General features: G+C 38.7%; 1 protein-coding gene across 1 annotated transcript in view; it reads left to right on the top strand.

Moving 5' to 3' along the window:
• The window catches only part of SLC9A4 (solute carrier family 9 member A4), a 72,876-nt gene extending 53,366 nt beyond the window's left edge, over positions 1 to 19,510 (top strand). Inside the window, 5 exon segments of the mRNA XM_038550909.1 lie at positions 1,128 to 1,224; positions 6,228 to 6,359; positions 7,521 to 7,608; positions 14,040 to 14,113; positions 14,116 to 19,510. Of these exon segments, the coding sequence (XP_038406837.1) occupies positions 1,128 to 1,224; positions 6,228 to 6,359; positions 7,521 to 7,608; positions 14,040 to 14,113; positions 14,116 to 14,394 (670 nt within the window). The 3' untranslated portion in view covers positions 14,395 to 19,510.
• Positions 19,511 to 20,245: the final 735 nt, after the last annotated feature.

Genomic DNA, 20,245 nt, shown 5'->3' with positions numbered 1-20,245 from the left:
ATCTCAGTGCCTTTATGCATTGAGAAGAGCTCCAGTGAAGAAAGAAAAAAAATCAACACTCTGTAAGGTTTTATATCAAGATATCAAGGGAGGTGAGAGTATTAAAAAATGAATTTGATTTTCTTTAGTTCTCTTTTTTTGTTCTTACTTTCTACAGTGAACATATATTATTCATACAATGAAATGTTTTCTAGAAATTCCTGCCACTAGGTTGAAATGATCGAAATCAAATATATTTGTCACATGAGAATTCTACACATAGCAGTGTCATGACCTTGAAATCCTCAGAAGACAATCGTGCATTGACTGATAACCTGGACATGACTTGATTTTTAAACCCTTTTGGAGGCACTGCAAGGGGAGGGAGGGTTCATGGTGAAGGAAGCCTTGGGGAGCTGGTGATGCGGAGGCAGGGAGCAGTCAACTGCTTCTAGAATCTCACAGAGTACCCAGTGTCTCAGAGCTGGGCTGGCTTTCAGAATAGAAATAGTCTAAATATTCTTGTAAAATAGGATTTTAGTTTCTCACAATTATTCTTTAACTAATGATAAAATCCCTAAAGGGACAATTCCAAGGTAAATGTACTCACAAAATTGTAATACTCCCTTAGATCAGTATTATTCAAAATGTGATGTGCGGATGGTGTTGTCCATGAGCTGTTAGTCACCTGTCTGTGCAAAGAGATAACTACAGATCTAGCCAGAGTCAGTCTTAACTGAGTAATCTTACTTCTATTGAATCTAACAGTAAAACGTTTGTTTCTAATTTTGGTATCTTTTAAAAAATTTATTTTCTAGCAATTGATTTTTATTGTCTTTTACCAACGTGTTTGTTCACAACAGATATGGAAGGAAAAAATACTAGTTTGCGACCACCTTAAACCCCTTTTTAAAAATGAGTCAGAATAATTCCTATGTGGCAGCTTTAGGCAAGGAAACCATATTTTCAAAATATTAAGTCAAGACACATATACTGACATTTCATAGGAACTTAGTAAAACAATAGAAAAAAATATGTTAAAACAGGAGTTCTGGAACTTAGAACTCCCACACATGTATTGATACTTTTATGGCACTCTTGCCAGGATGTTAGAATAATGCTTGGCTTCCCTCCAATGATGTTTCCAGGGCCCAGAGGATACACGGAACCAAAAGGCTTTCCCCGGAAGATGTGGAGTCCATGAGGGACATTCTGACACACAACATGTACCAAGTCCGACAAAGGGTAAGTATTAGCTATCTGACTTGTCCCATTGCCTGTCCTTCGAACCAGTCATTCGGGAATCAGTTCTTGTTCACATTGTCTCCTCTATATCAGCCTTCTTGCTAAACAATTTCTTTCTGCTTAATTTGGGGAACAGAAAGTTAATTGTTTACCTTTCTGCTAAAAAAAAAAAAAAAATTGGCACATGTGGTGTAAAAAGGAATGCAAATCCAATTGCTGGCCCTAGGGGTCAGGCTGCCCTAGCCCTGCAGCCTGGTACTTTCCAGAACCAACAGGTCTCCCTCTCCCTCCAAAGATGAACAAGTGGTGGAGCTCATTCACCGCACCATAGAAAAAGATGGCACCGGGACATCAATGAGAGTATCAATCTGACTGACTGTAATAGAGCTTAAAAAGTTCAGATGGTTATTGAAACTGCAATGCTGAAAGCCTACATTAAAGGAAATGTATTGGGCATATTATTTTTAATTTTGGAGAAAGGAATGGAGTCTATACTACCACTTGGGAACCAGGACAAAGTGTATAATAAGAACATTCCTGGGAGACAGTGAGTGAGTCTTTCTGAAATTTTGATGTAGTTAAATAACATTTAAGCTTGTGAACTCTAAGTAGGAATTTTTTTTTTTTTTTTTTTTTTGAAGTTTGAGGATTCAATTGAACATCCCAATTCTTGAGTATGGTATGATTACAAGTAAATGCATTGTGAGGGCCTTGGTTTTTGTGACTACATTATATATCAGTCTTGATGGGCCAAAAATATCCATCAGGCTTAAGTGCCTCGCTTTCAAGGAGAAGATGCTAAGGTTAGGAGAGTTATTTATCTGACCTATTGAAGGTCACACAAAAAATTCCACGTTAAGAACCCGGGTCTGCCAACTGTCTACCCAGTGCTCTTTCCATGACTCCAAACTTACATGATCCAGTTAAAGTGAACGTTTTCTGGCTTCCTGTTTTGGAAAGGTCAGTGATTAAGGCGTATGTGTCAGCCAAAGGCTCTGCACCTGCTGAAGGAATATAGGTCAGCATCAATCATAGCAAGCTTAGAGTAAATTCAAGAGCTTTCAAATCATTCCAAGTGAAACTGTTTCAGTAAGACTATCACATTCTGATAAATAGTTAGATAAATTGTTAAGAACTTCCTGGCTAAAAGAATGTTGGCTGGCTTAGAGGGGCCAGAGCTCAAAGGCTTGCCTGAAACTCAGCCTTTTCCCCATGTTGATGAAGGTTGAATTTAAGGAAGGTCCAGAATGGAGATGGAGATGCTAGAACTCCAACCTAGTCTAAAGTGAGGTTAAGTTCCCATTCTATCTTTTTTTTCTTTCATGCAGGTTCCAAGAGAGCCACCTTTCTGCTTTCATAAGGGTGCCTGTTCAGTCTGTCCTCTGAGTTTCTCCCTTCTAAGCTATGTAACATATCTTCCTTTCTCATTGCCCCAAATAAGCAAATGGGGCATGGAAAGGTCTCATGGGGAGAACATAGGTAATAAACAGAAGGGACTTTCAAGCCCCTGAGATGGCTTTTGCTTCCACTTTTGTTGCTTTGAGAGAGTACACATCATCACTCCTTCCCTTCCTGTCCCCTTTCGCATCCCATCGTTTACGTAGGTCATGTGACTCCTCTTTTCCCCATGGTCCTCTTGCCCTCTTGAAAGAAAAACTACTCTAGAGATGCAATGCAGGACAACTGCCTCCTAGGGTTCTAGTGGGTGATCTATAGTTTTGAGGATTGTCAAAAGGTGGCATCTGTAATCTCTAGCCTGGGTGATAGGTCAGTGGACCTCACACGATGCGGGGATGATGGCTGGGGCATTTCTCACAGTCTGCATCTGAGAAGAGGCCATTTTGAGAGTCAGGAGTCACTTCAGGGCAAGGTTAGGATGAGTGCACAGTCTGGGAGATCCTGATTCATAGTTGATCTGAAACTGGGCTGGTCCTGCCTGGTCTGTTGCACCTGGAAGGGCTTGGGACACTCCTGTTTGAAGCCACTCCTCTCCATATGTCCAGATTATCACTGCTGGGCAAGTTGATTAACTAACCTCTGGAGGTTCCCAGTGGGACAGCCCTCTGGGTTGCAGAAGCTCTTTGGAATGCTCTGGGTATGGAGATTGAGAAATACTCTCTTTAAATTTACAACGGAAGAAACTGACTTCAGCTCAGACTCTAAGTCAGAGATTGATGGGCAGCCCCCTGGGGTGCTCCTAAATGATTCAGGTCACACTCAGAATCCCCACACACTTTCAAAGAAATAAACAATTTATCTAACTTCAGCAAATATTTAATGCACATTTAGAGCTTTGCCCCATAGAACTCAAGTTCAAGGGGGAAATACAGTTTTTTAGCGATGAATAGGACCTACTATGCTCCCTGCAGATAGGCAAGGAAAAGCACATGGGTGATGTGATATGAGGTGAAATAGAACAAAAATATCCAAACATTTCTTAAAGTACAGCCCTCAAGTCAAGGTGTAGGAAACTCCTATTAGCAACATATACATATACATATATATACACATACAGACACATACATGTACGTGTATATATAAACATACGTGCACATTGAATTCACTTTTACATGAATTTAACACTGATGAAAAATTGTGAAAGTTTGTTTTGGTATTCTAGGGATTTAATTTAAAAATAATTTTGTGGTAGTGTCATATGTCATTCTTTAATAGCTTCCTGTATACAATGTACTTAAGTTGAAGTCCATCATTAGTGATGGTGGATGAGAGCCCATATTTCAAACTATCTTCAAAATTTAAGTGTTTTTGCCAGGTTTTTATCAGATTGGTTAATTTGTCAAGAGTGGCTGGTAAAGATCTCCTATCAGGTGACGGTGAAAGGTGGCTTTGCAAATTCCTCATTGTTCTCTTGGCCTCCACCTATACCTTCTTTATGGAACTTCTTTCAGACAATTGTCTGTTTTGTGAGGATTATTAGTTAACAGATAATAAAGGCCACAAATCTACTTAAGTAGCTATATATACACTTAAAACAGAATAGACTAGGGATGTCTGGGTGGCTCAGTTGTTGAGTGTCTGCCTTTGGCTCAGGGCGTGATTCTGGGTTCTGGGATCAAGTCCCACATCGGGCTCCTTGCGGGGAGCCTGCTTCTCCCTATGCCTATGTCTCTGCCTCTCTCTCTGTGTCTCTCATGAATAAAAATAAAATCTTCATTTAAAAAAAAAAACAAAATAAACTAAAAGCCAGTGAACCAGTGAGGACACTATTGTCAACCTCTCCTCTTCTGTTCTGACAGGAAACTGGACCATCTTGTATATCAACCAAGCAGGGGTCTGTTATAAATCTGCATATTAAGTACAAATAAAGCTTAATTTCTCTTGTATTTTTTATAAAAATGAATGGAAACATAAGTATTAGCATTTTTTTCCCTCACACTGGGGATCATCTTGTGGCGTCTCCTGGAGTGTGTTCACCTCATCTAAAGGACCCTTGTCCTGGAGATGGAGTCTCCTCTTTTGGCCAGTTGTCCCCAGCTACCTCCTGTACCTCTGTCCCACTTCTCACTATACTTTGAATAAAGGACTAAATCCTCCTGTGGTAAACAGATTCCCAGCTCTGACCCAGGTGGTCCTTCTATGGCCCATAACAGTTTTTCACAGCTATGTATTTTTTTTTTCACAGCTATGTCTTATCTCATGTGTTCCCTCTTTCTGAAGGGACCATTTACTCATCTTTCAAGACTCAACCCAGTGCAATGTGCCTTTCCCATCCAAGACTGGATCAGTGCCCTTTGCCTGGACTCTATAAGTCCCTCCAGATCCCAATATTTCTCACTTCCTGAGTGTGTAACCGTATATGCTTGTTTGACTCCCCAACTAGACTATGATCCCTTTGAAGACCATTCTTCAAATGTATCCATTTTTTAAAAATCCTACACCTACCATGGCACCTGACAAATAGAGCATTTGCTATTTTGCTATTGAATTGGAAATCCTTATCGTAATATCCGTTAACCGGGAATGGTAGCACCTGCTGTCCTGAATCTGTTATCCAGTGGGACCAGTATATATCCTGCTGCAGAGTGAAAGTAGGGAGAAAAGAGGTTCCAGTTAAGCACTCTGTAAACATCTGAGGACCAAGGTTGGTCTGTGGTTTGAGACAGGTTACCACTGGCCTGGTAAGAATAAGGAAGACATTTTTTATAAAGATAATTGATTCAGTTTGAAGGACTACTCTTTAATCAACAATTGTGTCCTTCCTACGTTTTGGTGTAAAAATCTCTTCCTGGGGCGCCTGGGTGGCTCAGTCGGTTAAGCGTATGCCTTTGGCTCAGGCCATGATCCTGGGGTCCTGAAATGGAGCCCCTGTGTCAGGCTCCCTGCTCAGTGGGAATCCTGCCTTTCCTCTCCCTTTGCTGCTCCCCCTGCTTATGCTCTATCTCTCTCTGTCAAATAAATAAATAAATATTTTAAAACAAACACAAAAAATAAACAAAACCTCTTCCTTTTTGAACTGATAATGGTAATAGTAATCTGTTGATTTTTTTGTATGTATCTTTAATTGGCAAAATGTAAAAATGGCAACCTTAATTAAATTCCCAAAGTAGTTTTGACATTTTTCTCATCCATTAGATCCAAACACTCAGTAACCACTGTCCAAACATAAAAAAAAAAAAAAAAAAAAAAAAACCACAACCTGGGAAAGGGTGTGGGTATGGGGCAGCCGAAGTGCATGGGTATGTGAGGACCAGACTGCTGCAAGGATACGAAAAAGACACTGCAGGTGGGCGGCAGGGTTCCACAAGCCAGAAGGCATAGGCTCCAAGCCACAGCTCTGTCCTGGTAGGGGTGGCCTCAGTCACAGGCTTTTCTTCTCAGGGGTCACTACTTGCTCCTCTGTAATTGAGGCAAAGGCTCAGGTGGCCTTTTCAGTGTCTTCTTTCTGTATAGTCTTAGTTGGTGAAATGTCCATCCATGGTCTCTGAAAGCCATGGTTGGGTGGAGATGTCCTTACCTTATCTGACATTCTGTTCTTTCTGCAGACCCTGTCCTACAACAAATACAACCTCAAACCTCAAACAAGTGAGAAGCAAGCTAAAGAGATTCTGATTCGCCGCCAGAATACCTTAAGGGAGAGCATGAGAAAAGGTCACAGCCTGCCGTGGGGAAAGCCGGTAAGGTGGGGGCTGTAGACTCACCCGGGAGCAGGTGACTACAGGCAGGAGTAACACGAAACCACCACCTTGTTGTCAGAGTAAAACAAAATAAGAGGGCACAAGACACTAGACAACTTCCCTCTGGATCCAGAGCCTTCGGGTCCATGGTCAGGATGAGCCTCCAGGATGGGTCAGTTACTGGAACACACACACTGGGCTGTGAATCTAAACCAGATGCTAACCAGGTACTGACCATTCCAGGGGAACCTCCATGGACTGGGGTGCTGGGTTGAGGAAGTTTACTTCTCTCCCAGGGAGATATAGGGAAGGATTTGTTCTTGTTCTGGGCCTCATCTTCGGATTATTCCCTGTACATTGGAACTGTTCTATTTGAGGCCATATCGAAACAACTTCTGGACAAAGGTTAGGTCTGGAGTAGATTCTAATTTCTACCCTAATCTCAGTGGCTAAAATATAATGATAATGATGAGGATAGTAATCATAGCAACTAAACACCTGAGCAGAGGGTTAAGTGACCTTGTTCAAACATTTTAGTTTCACAATTATCATTTTCAAAATAAAAATCAAACTATTCAACCTGTGATCTTGTAGGAATACCTATCCTAAGCTAACACTGAGAGGTACCCGTGAAATTACTAATAATGTCATGACATAGCATGCATATTGTGTTTTTAAAGCAGACACATGCTTTCTAGTGTTTTCTTTATCCTCACTTTCTGTGAACAATGTAACCCAGGCATTTTATCCCCTTTTTCCAGACACAAAATTCAGGCACAAAAAGGCTAATTGGCTTATCCCACTTAATTATAATTATTCCTGTTATCAATGACTGGAATGCAGATCTCCTGACAATGGACTAAATAGTCTTTGTTTTTCCTATAAAAATATATATCTCAATAATCCATAATTCTCTTTTCCTTACTGAAAAACAAATGCTTTCCAAAATAAAGTCACTTTGAGACATAACGGTCTATTTTATCATGAGAGGGAAAGGAAACACAAAGAAGCATTCTGCTGTGTTTAAACCAGGGTAACGGCGGTACAGGCGAGCCTGTAATCCTAAAGAGGTCCTCAGTGTGGGCCTATGTCTCCCAGTTTCTCATAGGACACTGAATCTCAGACTCATCTCTGCTATTCCTTTCTGCTTGTTACCCACAGGCCGGTACCAAAAATATCCGCTACCTCTCCTTTCCCTATGGCCACCCTCAGCCCGCAAGAAGAGATACAAGGGTTGATGATTTCACAGGTAACCTGCCTGCCTGGCTGCTCTTCTTTGCCTATAAAGGGTCAGATGACAAATATTTGGGAGCTCGTGGGCCAAAAGACAAAATCAAAAATATTATGTAGGTACTTATATGATAAGAAAAAGAGAAAACTTTTTTATTAATCTAATTCAGAACTTGATTTACAGACACTGAAATTTGAATTTCATGTCATTTTTACCTGTCATAAATAGTCTTATTTTTTTTCAGCTGCTTAAAAATGTAGCAATTATTCTTAGCTCACAGGCAATGCAAAAAGAGTCAACAGCCGGATATAGCCCAGGGGTGATAATTTGCTGATATAAAATTGGCACTTTTTTGAAATATTTGAAAATTCTAACTCAAATTAATCAAATATTTGAAATATTTAAAACTTAACAGGATTCTCCAAAGTTGGTTAAATTTTACTAAAATAATTTCATCAAATTTACTGATAACTGTTTCCTGTTTAATATCTAATCCTTAAGTAGAATTCTTAGAATTATTGAAACTGCCTATTGTTCTATTAAAAGCCATTATTTTTTAAGTATATATATATATAAAATGATTTTCTCTTAGCAAAAAGTGATATATAATATATAATATGTCATATTACCTATTTTAATTTTCCCCAAATTTTAAGACTTAAAAACACATTTGAAACTCAAATAGGCTAAACATATAGGATTTTAGTATTAAATCTTTGAAGACTGAATATAATTACTCTTTAAAATGGAATTTTATTTCCTTCTGATTTAAAAACATGCTTGGTATAAAACAAAAACCAATCAGTAGAAAAAAAGCATAAAATAAGAAAGTTAAAAGCACTTGAAACCCCAACACCAAGATATAATCACTAGAGAACATTCTGGTAAATGTTGTTCTATAGTTCTCTCTGCACCATCTTGATCCCTACCTTATATGTATCTGATACAAGAAATAAAGAAAAAACACACAACATCATGTTATCCACAAAATCACTGTATCATCGTTGTTTTGGAATTTTTATGAATTATCTAGTTCACTCAACCATCTATGTGGACATATTTCTATTCAGTGGATATAAACTAAATAATAGTTTTTATGAGTAAGTAAGTCAATTATATAAAATAATCCTAGCTTAGTTAGCTAAATCCTTATTAACAAATATTAAGGTATTTTGCCTTTATATCTAATATGAGCAATGATATATAATAAGCATCTCAGATCACTCATGATTGATTTTTGCACAAATAATCTATTTCTTTAGTATGTTTCCTTGGAAGCAAAATTTGGGCATCAAAAATCACACATATTTAAATTTACCCTCACACCAACAGTCTGTGAGAAAGGTCATTTCCAGACACTTTACCCATCACTCAAACTTTTGAGTAATCTATGATGTGATAGGATAATGTTTATATACCATATATACCATATTAATTTTCATCTGAGTCTCTGATTTTTAATAAGGTTAAAAACATCTTTTCGTATTTTTTGGAAGCAACTGTGTTTCTTCTTGGGCAGTTTCTGTTTCTGTCTTGGGTCATTTTTTTTTCTATTCCATTGTTTATTTTCTTAAAATGAGTTGGAAGAACTCTGTATAACAAGGATATCATCTATTGTCTCATGTTTGTTGCCAATGGTTCCTCTTCCAGTTTCACATTTATCTTTTAGTTTTTAGATATACTTGCCATTTAGAAGGTTTTGTTCTGATTAATCAAATCTGCTCCATCCTCCACAGAAAAATTAGAAAACAATTTACTCAATGTTTTTAAACTTTACTAGTTTAATGATTCTGTTTAAATTTCAAACCCTTTGAGATTTATCTTTATGTGGATTAAGACAGAGACACTCTTCAGATTGTTTTCCAATGGCCATGCACCTGTCCCTACCCCATCTCTTCCTCCAATATGAGAAGCCATCTTTGTTGTGCTAAAGTCATTTATCCTAAGAGAGTTTGGGGCTCTCAGTTCTCTTTCATTGATCTAGCCATCTATTCCCAGAGCACTGTCTTGAAAGTAGTGTCATTTTATGTTATAGAAGAGCTAATCCACGAATAAAAGCAAACAAAACAAAAGACCACCACTGTAGGGTGTATAATAAATTAATTTCTAAAAATCTTCCTGGTACAAACAATCCGGTGCTATTTACATTGTTTGAATGAATAGAAAACATGAAATTCTCACAGTCATTTCTTATGATGGACCTCAATATCATGTGCTCCTGTAGCAGATCACCATAGAGCAATCCCACTTGAGCACAAATGTGCTATTCTTAAATAAAGCATTATAAACAAATACAGTAGAACATTAAAGAGATACTATACCTTACAAAGTGGAATTTATTCCAGAAGTAACATTGTTTAACATTTGGAAATATGCTTACATTATTCACCAAATGAATAGGTCAAAGGATCCTATTCTTTGAGTAGATACCCTAAAAGGCATCTCACTATTATTTTCCATAGTAATAATAAAATCTGAGAAAAATATATGTAGGATTTATATGAAGAAAACATAATAGCCTGTCATTTTCTCTGTCATTTTGTTTCAGTAAAGGGGAGAATATTGGTACCTCCCAGAAACAACAATTTCGCCCTGAGGTGGAGCCAGGCAATGCATACAAAACTCTTAGAACAGTGTCTGAAATCAAATAAATGAGAAAGAAATATTACCCATTATAATTAATACTACTGAAGAATATCGAAGAAGACTTAATTTGTCAGTTGAACATGAATTAAACTAGGCATGGAATGACATCATGGCCTAGTGCACTTTTTTTCTTTCAAATGTGCACAACTGGTTCAAAATTTTATTAAGTGAGCAAAAATAGACCTAGAAATATGAAAAGGGAAAGTAATGAAATGGGACCTATTTTAAAATGCTTAAGTTTTTAATTTTAATTCCAATATACTGAAGATACAGTGTTATATTAGTTTCAAGTGTATGATATAGTGATTCAACAATGCTATACCTTACTAAATGGTCATCAAAATAAATGTACTCTTAATCCCCTTCACCTATTTCACCCCCCCCCCACCTCTTCAGGTAACCACTAGTTTGTTCTCTATAGTTAAGAGTTTGTTTCTTGTTTTGTCTCTCTCTTTTTTCCCTTTGCTCATTTACTTTCTTAAATTCCACATATGAGTGAAATCATATAGTATTTGTTTTTCTCTGACTGACTTATTTCGCTTAGCATGATACTCTCTGGCTCCAGCCATGTCTTTGCAAATAGCAAGAGTTCATTCTTTTTGATGGCCAAATAATATTCCATATATAAAAATATAAATATATGTATAATCCATTATATTCCAACATATTACATTTTATATATATTCTAATATATATAATATGTATTATATATACCTTTATATATATGTTTGTATATATATACACACATACTCATATATACACATACACACGTGTATATATATATATATATATATATACACATATATATGTATACACACACACACACACACTCCCCACGTCTTCTTTATCCATGCATAAATCAATCAGTGAACACTTGGGCTGCTTCTATAGTTTAGCTGTTGTAAATAATGTTGCAGTAAACATTAAGATACATATATCCTTTCAAAGTGGGACTTATGTTATCATTCTTAATAAGTTACAAAGCATTATAATAATCAGGGTTAGACTGAGGTCATTTTCACTGTGTCCCTGGGCACAACTATTTGAATCCATATTCTCTCCAAACTTGAAGTCCTTCTGCACGAGGACTACTCAAGGAGTGGCCAGAGGGCCTTTAGGGGAGAATATGGAGGAGAGCCAGCCTCCTGCAGGCAGCCTTTGGCTAACCAGGCTGTGACTTGGAGAGCATTCTCCTTTCTTACTGTCCCCTTGCTCTCCAGTATTGGAGTATCACTTACTCTAGATGTCTGGGGGTCCCACATATTCTTCCAAGGCTCTTTTGCAAGGAACCACTTGGTATTATAAGTAGAGAGATCTTTCCTGGACACTGCTCCTCTGCTCTCAGATGGCTTACAATTCATGTGGGTTGGAGAGGAGGGAAGAGTTCTGGAGATGGACACACAACAATGTGAATGTACTTAATGCCATAGAACTGTACACTTCAAAATGGCCAAAATGGAAAAAAGAAAAAGTTAAAATGGTAAATTGTATCAGAATTAAAACAGAACTATGAGGAGAGGGAGAAGAGAGGGCTGCACCCAAGGTCTGGTTCTCTAAACAGCATATATTGTAGGAGATCGTCCAGTCTCTCCCCCTGGGAATCAGGCTCTGCCTTGCCCTGTGCAGAAGCACTTCCTGTTTTCCTTCACCCTGCCCCTGGGTGCCCAAGTCCAGAAGTCAAAATGGAAGATAGAAGAACAGATATTCAGATTTTGCTGCCAGGTCTCCATTAATGCCTCCCTGGAACTGCCTGCCTAGCTGCTGACCTGAGGGAGGTTGTGCATTTGGGACAGAGCCCAGCCCCCACTCTTCCTCCTTCCTCTTCCGCTTTCAACTGGCTTCCTCCTCCCCTTTTGGACAGATCTACTGACTTAAGTTGAATGGCATCTTGCAAGTTGTCCACTCAAGCCTCTTCCTAATGTTTGGAAACTACTTTTCAAGAAGCAGAGGTGGTCAGAAAACGTCAGCTATAATTTGTTTGCCGATGGGGAGCATATGCTCAGAAGAACGGATTGGAAACTAGGTTGGGGGAGAGGGGAGTGGGCCAAAGGACTGCTCTTGGCAGAAGCATCCAGGCTATTGTTTTCTTAGGTAATATTCCAAGCCCCAAAGGATCAAGAGGAACTCTTGTTCCAGGCCAGGTCATAGAGTACAAATTAAGGGGAAGTAGGGAAAAATGGACAAATATTCTTAACTTTTTTTTTAATTCAAAGAAGTTGATTCCTGTCCCTTACTCCCCTCAACTTCTAGAACAGATTATTTTACGTTTTTCTGATGACTAAATACATTTTGTTATATATAAATCTATGTGCATCTCAGTTCTAGCTGTGGGGTTTTTATTTCGTTTTGTGTTTGATTTTTTAAGAGGGAATAAAGAGTGGGAGAAAGAAGCCTGCTTTCAAATTTAAGCATAAAGTTCTTAAAATACTTAAATTCTCAGGAGAATATTTAAAGGGCAAAAAAAATTATAAGGTTAAAATTTGAGGAAGTGAGAATCAATGGGATTTGTGAAAAATACTCCCTTAAAGATGTATGCACAGTGAAGTAAGGAAAAGGCAATGTTGTAGGCATGAAGGAGGTTTTTGGAAGGTCCTCTGAGAAGGGGTGTTATGTAGATACTCAGTGGCTTGCTTCTGCTCTTGGCATAGCCTCCCGACCTGTGTATGCACGTATCAGGGAGCCAGACACAGTCTGGTGGAGAGCAGATATGCAGCTGGTCAGACTCTGTTCAAACTGCAGTCCCATCTTCACTGTGTGATACTGAAACTCACTTAACCTCTTGAAAGGTTAAGTGAACCTCAGCCTCCTTACCTATGAAATCTTCATTCACTCATGAAGAGGTAATCCATTCACTCATCTTCAAGGGTTGTCATAAGGTTTAAATGGCAAAGGAGATGTAAAATAGCACAGTGACAGGTATATAGTGAGTTTCAAAATATGGACATTTCCACCACTATCATTGTTCTCATGTGCCAGCAGGAATCTGTTCACCCTCTTACCTCCTTTGAAGGGAGGACATCTAGTCACATTGATTTTGCCACACATAGCTCTCTACTCTGGCTCTCTCCCATCCCTGTTTCTCCAAGATGGGCTATTTTAAGGTCAAAGGGATGAAACTCAGATTTAGTGCTTTCTGGTAACCACTGATTAAAAAGCCAACCAACCAGAGCACCTGGGTGGCTGAGTCAGTTAAGTGTCTGCCTTCTGCTCACGTCATGATCCCAGGGTCCTGGGATCAGGCTTCCTGCTCAGCGAGGAGTCTGCTTGTCCCTCTCCCTCTGCAGCCCTGCCCCCACTCATGCTCTCTCTTAAATCAAGAAATAAAATATTTTAAAAAAGCAAAACCAAAAACAAACAACAAGAAACCAAACTAACCATGTTCATATCACAGTTACCATAGAATCTTCAGTTAAGGATTGATCTCTGACAACACAAAGCATCTTTGTGCCTTATGGCCTAATGCCTATGGCCAGTTGATCTGATTTTGTAAAAAACAAAACAAAACAAAACAAAACACAGACACACACACAAAAAAAAAAAAAAAAAAAAAAAAAACACTTCCTTACTTGCCTGAAGGAGTCTAGCCTGATACACAGGTCTCCATGCCTTTCTATTTATTTATAACACAGCACATAAGCTTCTATTCTATGCCCTCCTTGGGGTGGGGAAAGTCAGACAGATGAGTGTAAGAGCTAGAACCTCAAGAAGAACTCTGCTTCACTCTGAGTTCTTGCCATCCAGATAGGAAGTCTTCTATCTGATGTTAAGTCATGTTCTTTTCTCCTCTTGTCGTATTTTCTTAGATAATGACAGCAGCGATTCAGAATTCCCGTCCATTATGTTCAAAGCACGCTCTCGAACAGGGACACTTCAGAAAGACGGCTGACACAAGAGATAATCCCAATGAAGAGCTTACCCAGAGGAGGGAAGCCGCACCACTTCGGTTATCAAAGAAACACAAGCCAAGAAGAGCATGTTGGTGTGGGCAGAAGGGAGGCACTACGGCCCAAACCACTGTTCCACGCAGTAGATGAGGAGTTTGAATCTGGAGAGGAGAGTGAGGAAAAAATCTCAGAATGTGAGTCCCGATGGTCAGCAGAGTACAGACCCAGCAGGCAACACCACAGGTCCCACAGTCCTTTACTCCAAAGAAAATAGTTTCATCGTCCACATGATTGTCTCCATGTATTTCAAGAGTCCATTTTCCTACTATTATCGAAGAAGGATTTTCAGAGTTACAAAGAGAGCTACTGAATTCATTTTTTTTGGAAGCTGTTAGATATGCATCTATAAGAGGAAAGGAGATTCTTTTGGAGAAAAACTTGGAACAAATTTGCAGGCTCTGCTACATTCCTAGTTGGTGTACTCTGTAGATGAATTCCCTGTGAGTGATAAATGTTAATCATCACAGGAATTATTACTAAAATTCCTGAGAGTGTGTGATCCATGAAAATTATTGAGATATAAGCATGATTGGTCAGTAATTCACCTTGACTATCTGCATGTGCAGCCTGTAATCATGTTAGAACTGGGAAGGGCCTGGAAATCCTCTGGCCCAATCCTCTTGTGTTTACAAATAAGGACGCCTTGCCCAAGGTCATGTGAGTTGCTGCTTTCACAAGCTGGCGGTCCTCCCTCCCAAGAGAATGCACTCAATAATTATATTTCTGGGAAAAGGTAAAATTTGCCATAATGTGGCTTTATTTAATCAGTAGCAATAATAAATGGATGTGACATGTACTAGAGGATTAATCTGCGAACAATGGGGTCATGGTCTATTTTATAATTGGAATAGTTATTTTAAAAACAAAATATCTATAAACAGGCTTTAAAAGTAATGACACGAACAACAGGTATTTATTAGATGTGCAGTTGGAGGCTGTGGTACTGTGCCCTAGGATTTGAAACTGTTTCCCAATTTAATTTTCCATCCTCATCACCCCCAGACTTGACCTTGAACCTCACACTCTATCTAGCTCACCAACTTCTCTAGATGACTTTATCTTTCCTCCCTCCTTGCCCTCCTTCCTCTTCTCTCTCTGCTGGTCACTGTAGATGAACACATATTTATTAAGTGCTATTTATTGTGCCAAATGGCTGATCTGTAATAAACAATTAACCGTAATATCCTTTACCATTGCTATTTTTGTCATCCCTAACCATCCCCAACTCATTTAATGCTATGCATCTCTAAAGTATGCTTTCCAATGCACCCAGGTCCCTACACCTGCCCTGATTCCTCTTACTCAGAAGCAATGAAGTGATCTCCCTCCTCCTCGGTGCACCCACACCCCACTGAGTGTGTTACAGAACTTACCTGGGAATTACACTTATGCATGTGCATGTGCATCTACCATGATCTGAAAGACAGGGAGGATTGTCCCTTCATTTAAAATTTTATCCATTCATCAATTGCATTCTTTATCTCTTGGTTTTATTCTTTTTCTATTACTTTTAACTTGTATCCATTTTTGGTCTTAGTTATTACAGTGCCTTGTACATGGTAGATTATCTATAAATCTTGAGGCATCAGTGACCTTTTACATCAGGAAAAAATCATGCCCTTTTGTCTTCAATCTCGTAAAACCAAACATACAACCCACAAAAGGAGGAGGAGATGTTGTCAGACATCTTATTTTCCAGGTGACAAAAATGAGGTGTTGGGAAACTGGCTGGTGCTAGCTCAGCGTTTTGAAGGGCATGGACTTGTTCTCTAGTATAACCCATGCATACCAGTGACTGACAAAGGATATATGACTTTCCCTGGATTTATAGTTTGTGAATGGCATTTATTCAGGTTCCTGCTGCAGTGGTAGAAATGGCAATCAAAAGAGCCCACTTGGCTTTTCTTCTTTTGCATCTGAAATATAAGACTGCTTCTAGGTTGTCTAAATATTTTAAATTGCATACTACCAAACAATCAGCTGTAAAAGATAGAAGTATATGTAAAACCCAGGGATCTCTGGGCTTTGGGTTTGGTGTGTGTGTGTGTGTGTTTCTTTATTATTGTTTAAACAAACAAGCAGTCAACGCAACAGTTTTATGAGTTTTTTCCCTCCCATGAGAGGGAGTCAGTGAGCCATTATCCTCAAATTGTAGGTGAAGATACAGAGACAGAGTAAGGGCATCAGAAATCACCTTTCCAAAGCCATATGCAAAACCAATTTTTGAGAGGTAGATAACAGCTGCGTTCCTTGCTGGATTATCCATATAACAGAAATCCAAACTGTGAAGGCCCCTTCCCAGAGTCACCAGCAAAGTCTAAGGATCAATGGAATTTATCTAATTCTTTTGTTTTCTCTGACATGCTGGTGCCGTTTGAGAGAGGGATGGTGGGATTTAGTGAATGGATGGGAACTCACCCCTTTAATTGGTAAAAACCACAATAGAGTTCTTTGCCCTGAGGCCATTTGTTTACCTAGACACTGTCTAACCCTGGCTGCCTGAGTTGGGAAAGTGGCCCTGCAGTTCCTTCCTGAAAAGGTATGACAGGTTGAGGGCTCTAGGGGTCCTGGTAGCTCTGGTATAGACTTGGAGAGCTTATGGTGGAAATGGCCTCTTTCCTTAGTCATCCAGGATTGTTTCAAAATGCAGTGTGATCTGATCTTGATTCCACTAGCGACAGTCCACTCTGGGGATTGGCTGAGGGTGTGATTGGTACCCAAAGAGTGCTCTTGGATATCGATATCACATCATGAGTTTTTCTAACAGGCACCAAGCAGTGCAGCAGAGAAAGTTCTCTCTTGAGTGTTGAGAAAGATCTGCTTCTTGCTCCCTACTCAGCTCAGGGAGGGGTTAGAATCCCTGAGGGTGCTCTCCTGGGCCTGGCCGAGGGTCCACTGAGCATCACATCTTTTCTGCCAGTGGCAGAATTTGCCCTTTTGTCTTCAACCTCATAAAACCAAACATACAACCCACAAAATCCAATTTTCCATTTCTAGGTTTTTTGTTTGTTTTGTTTTTTACTTTCTCAAACCTGTTCCTATTGCTAGCCTCAGTGGTCTTAGGTTTTATTAAATTCTGAAATTGGGTAGAGTAGCATTTCCTCTTATTTATCCTATACAGCAGCTTCCTGCCTAAAAGGTTTTCCACATGTTTGTTGGTGTTTGGGATGTGGTGAATATTTGTGCTCACTTTGCCCAAACCTGACATGATGCCATGGGACCTCTCCTGTCTTTCATCAACCTGCTAAAAGAGAAACATTCGCTGTAGAAGAAAATCTGCTATGACAAAGTGGGGGTGGCATGCTGGACACTTCCTTGTGCTTCCCTCATGTTTTTTTCTCTCATGAAGGCCATATACTTCTATGCTTCTCTTCTGAGAAAAAGTTAAAGGGTCCTTGGGTGTAGGGCTAGAATTGCCACTCGAATTTAGTGATAGAATTACCATTTCTAGATATAAGAGGTGACTACTACTACTGTTCAGGTCTTTAGCCTACATCGTTGATTTTAGCCTGCAGGGAAGCTCCTAGAACACTTCCTCGCCTTTTCAGATGCCAACCACTCAGATCATTTATTTTTTATTTTTTTTTTATTTTTTTTTACTCAGATCATTTAGATTTTTAAATCAATATCATTAGTTCAGAGCTCAGGCTCTGGAGTGAGATTGCTCTTAGCTGTGGGACTTTGGGAAACCTAGTTATCGTCTTCAAGCTGAAATTTACTGATTGATAAAATAATTATTTTATCTACCTCGTAGAATGATCAAAAGGATTAAATAGGATAATATTTTTTAAATTCTCAGCTTAGTGCTTGTTTTATAGTAAGAGTTTGGTTACTAACAGCTACAATTATTTAGGCAAAAATATATGTACTCATGACAGAGGACATACGTTAATTTAATTACATGAAGAGGTATAAATAACAGACATCTGAGACCTTTCTGAGAGGCAGTTTGAATAACATAATAGAGGATGCTTGGGACTATGCATCAATCCATAGCAAAACCAGAGATCAGGTCTGGATACAGATTCATGTTTTTCCAGCAAAGCTTATTTAATTTTTTTGTCATTATCTCAAAATTATTGTATTTTCTTGTTTGGGGGAGATGGTCACCATGGTGTCCATTCCTAATCATGGTTTATTCTCAAAGAGACAAAGAATTTAGAAGACCTAACTCTGCATATCATGATAGGTACCCAGTGAAGAAAGGGAAAATTTCTCTGTGTTGGGAAACATTCAATGGGCTTTAATTCCTCAGCTTGGAATCTTTTGTGTAAGAGACCTCCCCTCTGAAAGAGTGATTATTTTTAATTTATAAGTATTAACTAGTGAAATAAGTGTTTAAGGATTTTCAGCATGGAAAAAAAGGTAGTTTTGCTGTGTTTCATAACTTTCTAAAATAAGGGAAAGTAGTTTTTCCTAAATAAATAAAGTCAGTGTATGTGTTGGTGTTGTGTAGGGTTCTTGTAAATATATTTCATCCACAAGTAATACAGGTGGTTTCTTATAGTTTAACTTTTATTTTTTCCTGAGTAAACTCTGTCAAGTATCTTATTTCTAACTCCTCCTGAGAAAAGCCAGCAGTGCAGACAGAAAGCTTCCTTTTAGGACATCAGTCACTGCTAATTGTTAATTGGGCCATAAGCCGAGGGGAATAAAAGAGATGCCTGCACCAGTGCTAGTCACTCCCGTAATTAGCAAGTGATGTGTTGTTTCATCTGTGCACAATATTTGATTTAATAAATTCTTTTTCTTTCTGAGACTCTAATACGCTTCCAAGCCAAGGGTCGTAGTCAAAGTGAGTATGACATGTCAGAAATAAAAATTTCCACTGCCCGGCCTTCTTCAAGTTTGGGCTTCTTCAACAGAGTAATGGGAGCCATGTTGTAAACTGAACCAAGATGGCCATGACTCTGTTTCCAGGAACAACAATGCAGACCTTGAATCAAAATTGGTCCTAAAATCAAGGTGTGTACTCTATGTCCTAAGAGATCAGTCTTGCATAAAACAGCAATAATAGCCCACATTTACAGGGTACTTATTATATGCCAGGCGCTATTCAAAATGCTTTATCACATAGTACATAGATGTGGTGTCACCCCATCTTAAAGGAAAGGACAGACTGAGTAACAGGTCCAAGGTCTCCCTGCTTCCAACAAAGATCTTGAAAACCAGGTCTATTTGGTTCAGAACCATTGACTAAACTCTCTCCCTGAGAAGAATTGAGAATTTGATTTTTTCTCACTTGGGAAAGATCCAGTGGAAAGAAACAGCAGACCTCCACCCTCAAAAAAAAAAAAAAAAAAAAAAAAAAAAAGAACTTGACTTTAAAATGGACAAATACAGCGGAAAGTGATATAATTCTGAAAATCTGTTTTTACAAACAGGGTGGAAGGGGGTCAGGAGAGTGACTGACTACTAAAACATTCATATAATATCTGAAGAGGCACATATATTCTTGGTGAGCCCTGTGCCATTAATTGGAAACATATTAAGTACCTCACTTTTTTACTAAGAATTTTTTCATACACGTTTTTAAAAATTTAATTCTCTTAATAATCTTGTGAAGCTGCCATTAGGATTATTATCCCCATTTTATAGATGAAGAAACTGAGTGTCAGAAAAGCTTTCACTAAGGACACACAGTTGCTCCAAGTGTTCATCCAGGGACACAAATGGCAGTGTATTAACATTTAGACCTGAGTCCAAAGTCACTTATTCTATCCACTGAGCTAGAGTAACACCTTTAGAGATGTTGTAAAAAATATATTGAGTAACCTAAAAAATGAATTTTGTGTTTACCATCATCATTTGAATTCTTAACATCACGTCACTACATCAAGTAATGGTTCTGGTCTTGTTTATGCACCTGCTGCCACAACCAGTACTTTCCTTTCTGTTTGGCTTGATGTTCAAGTGCTAATTGAAGCTAACAGTGCCTGTGGCCAAATCATTGCTTCCGGAGTCTGTGTCTTGTATTAAGTATAGTGAAATGAGAACATGAATTATCCTTTGACTGGTTTTTATAATTTTAATATTTTTATTCCTATTGGAGTTTATCTTGGAAC

Source organism: Canis lupus, chromosome 10 (assembly GCF_011100685.1).
Source record: "Canis lupus familiaris isolate Mischka breed German Shepherd chromosome 10, alternate assembly UU_Cfam_GSD_1.0, whole genome shotgun sequence".
Taxonomy (NCBI): domain Eukaryota; kingdom Metazoa; phylum Chordata; class Mammalia; order Carnivora; family Canidae; genus Canis; species Canis lupus.
This window is presented reverse-complemented; position numbering and strand designations above follow the sequence as displayed.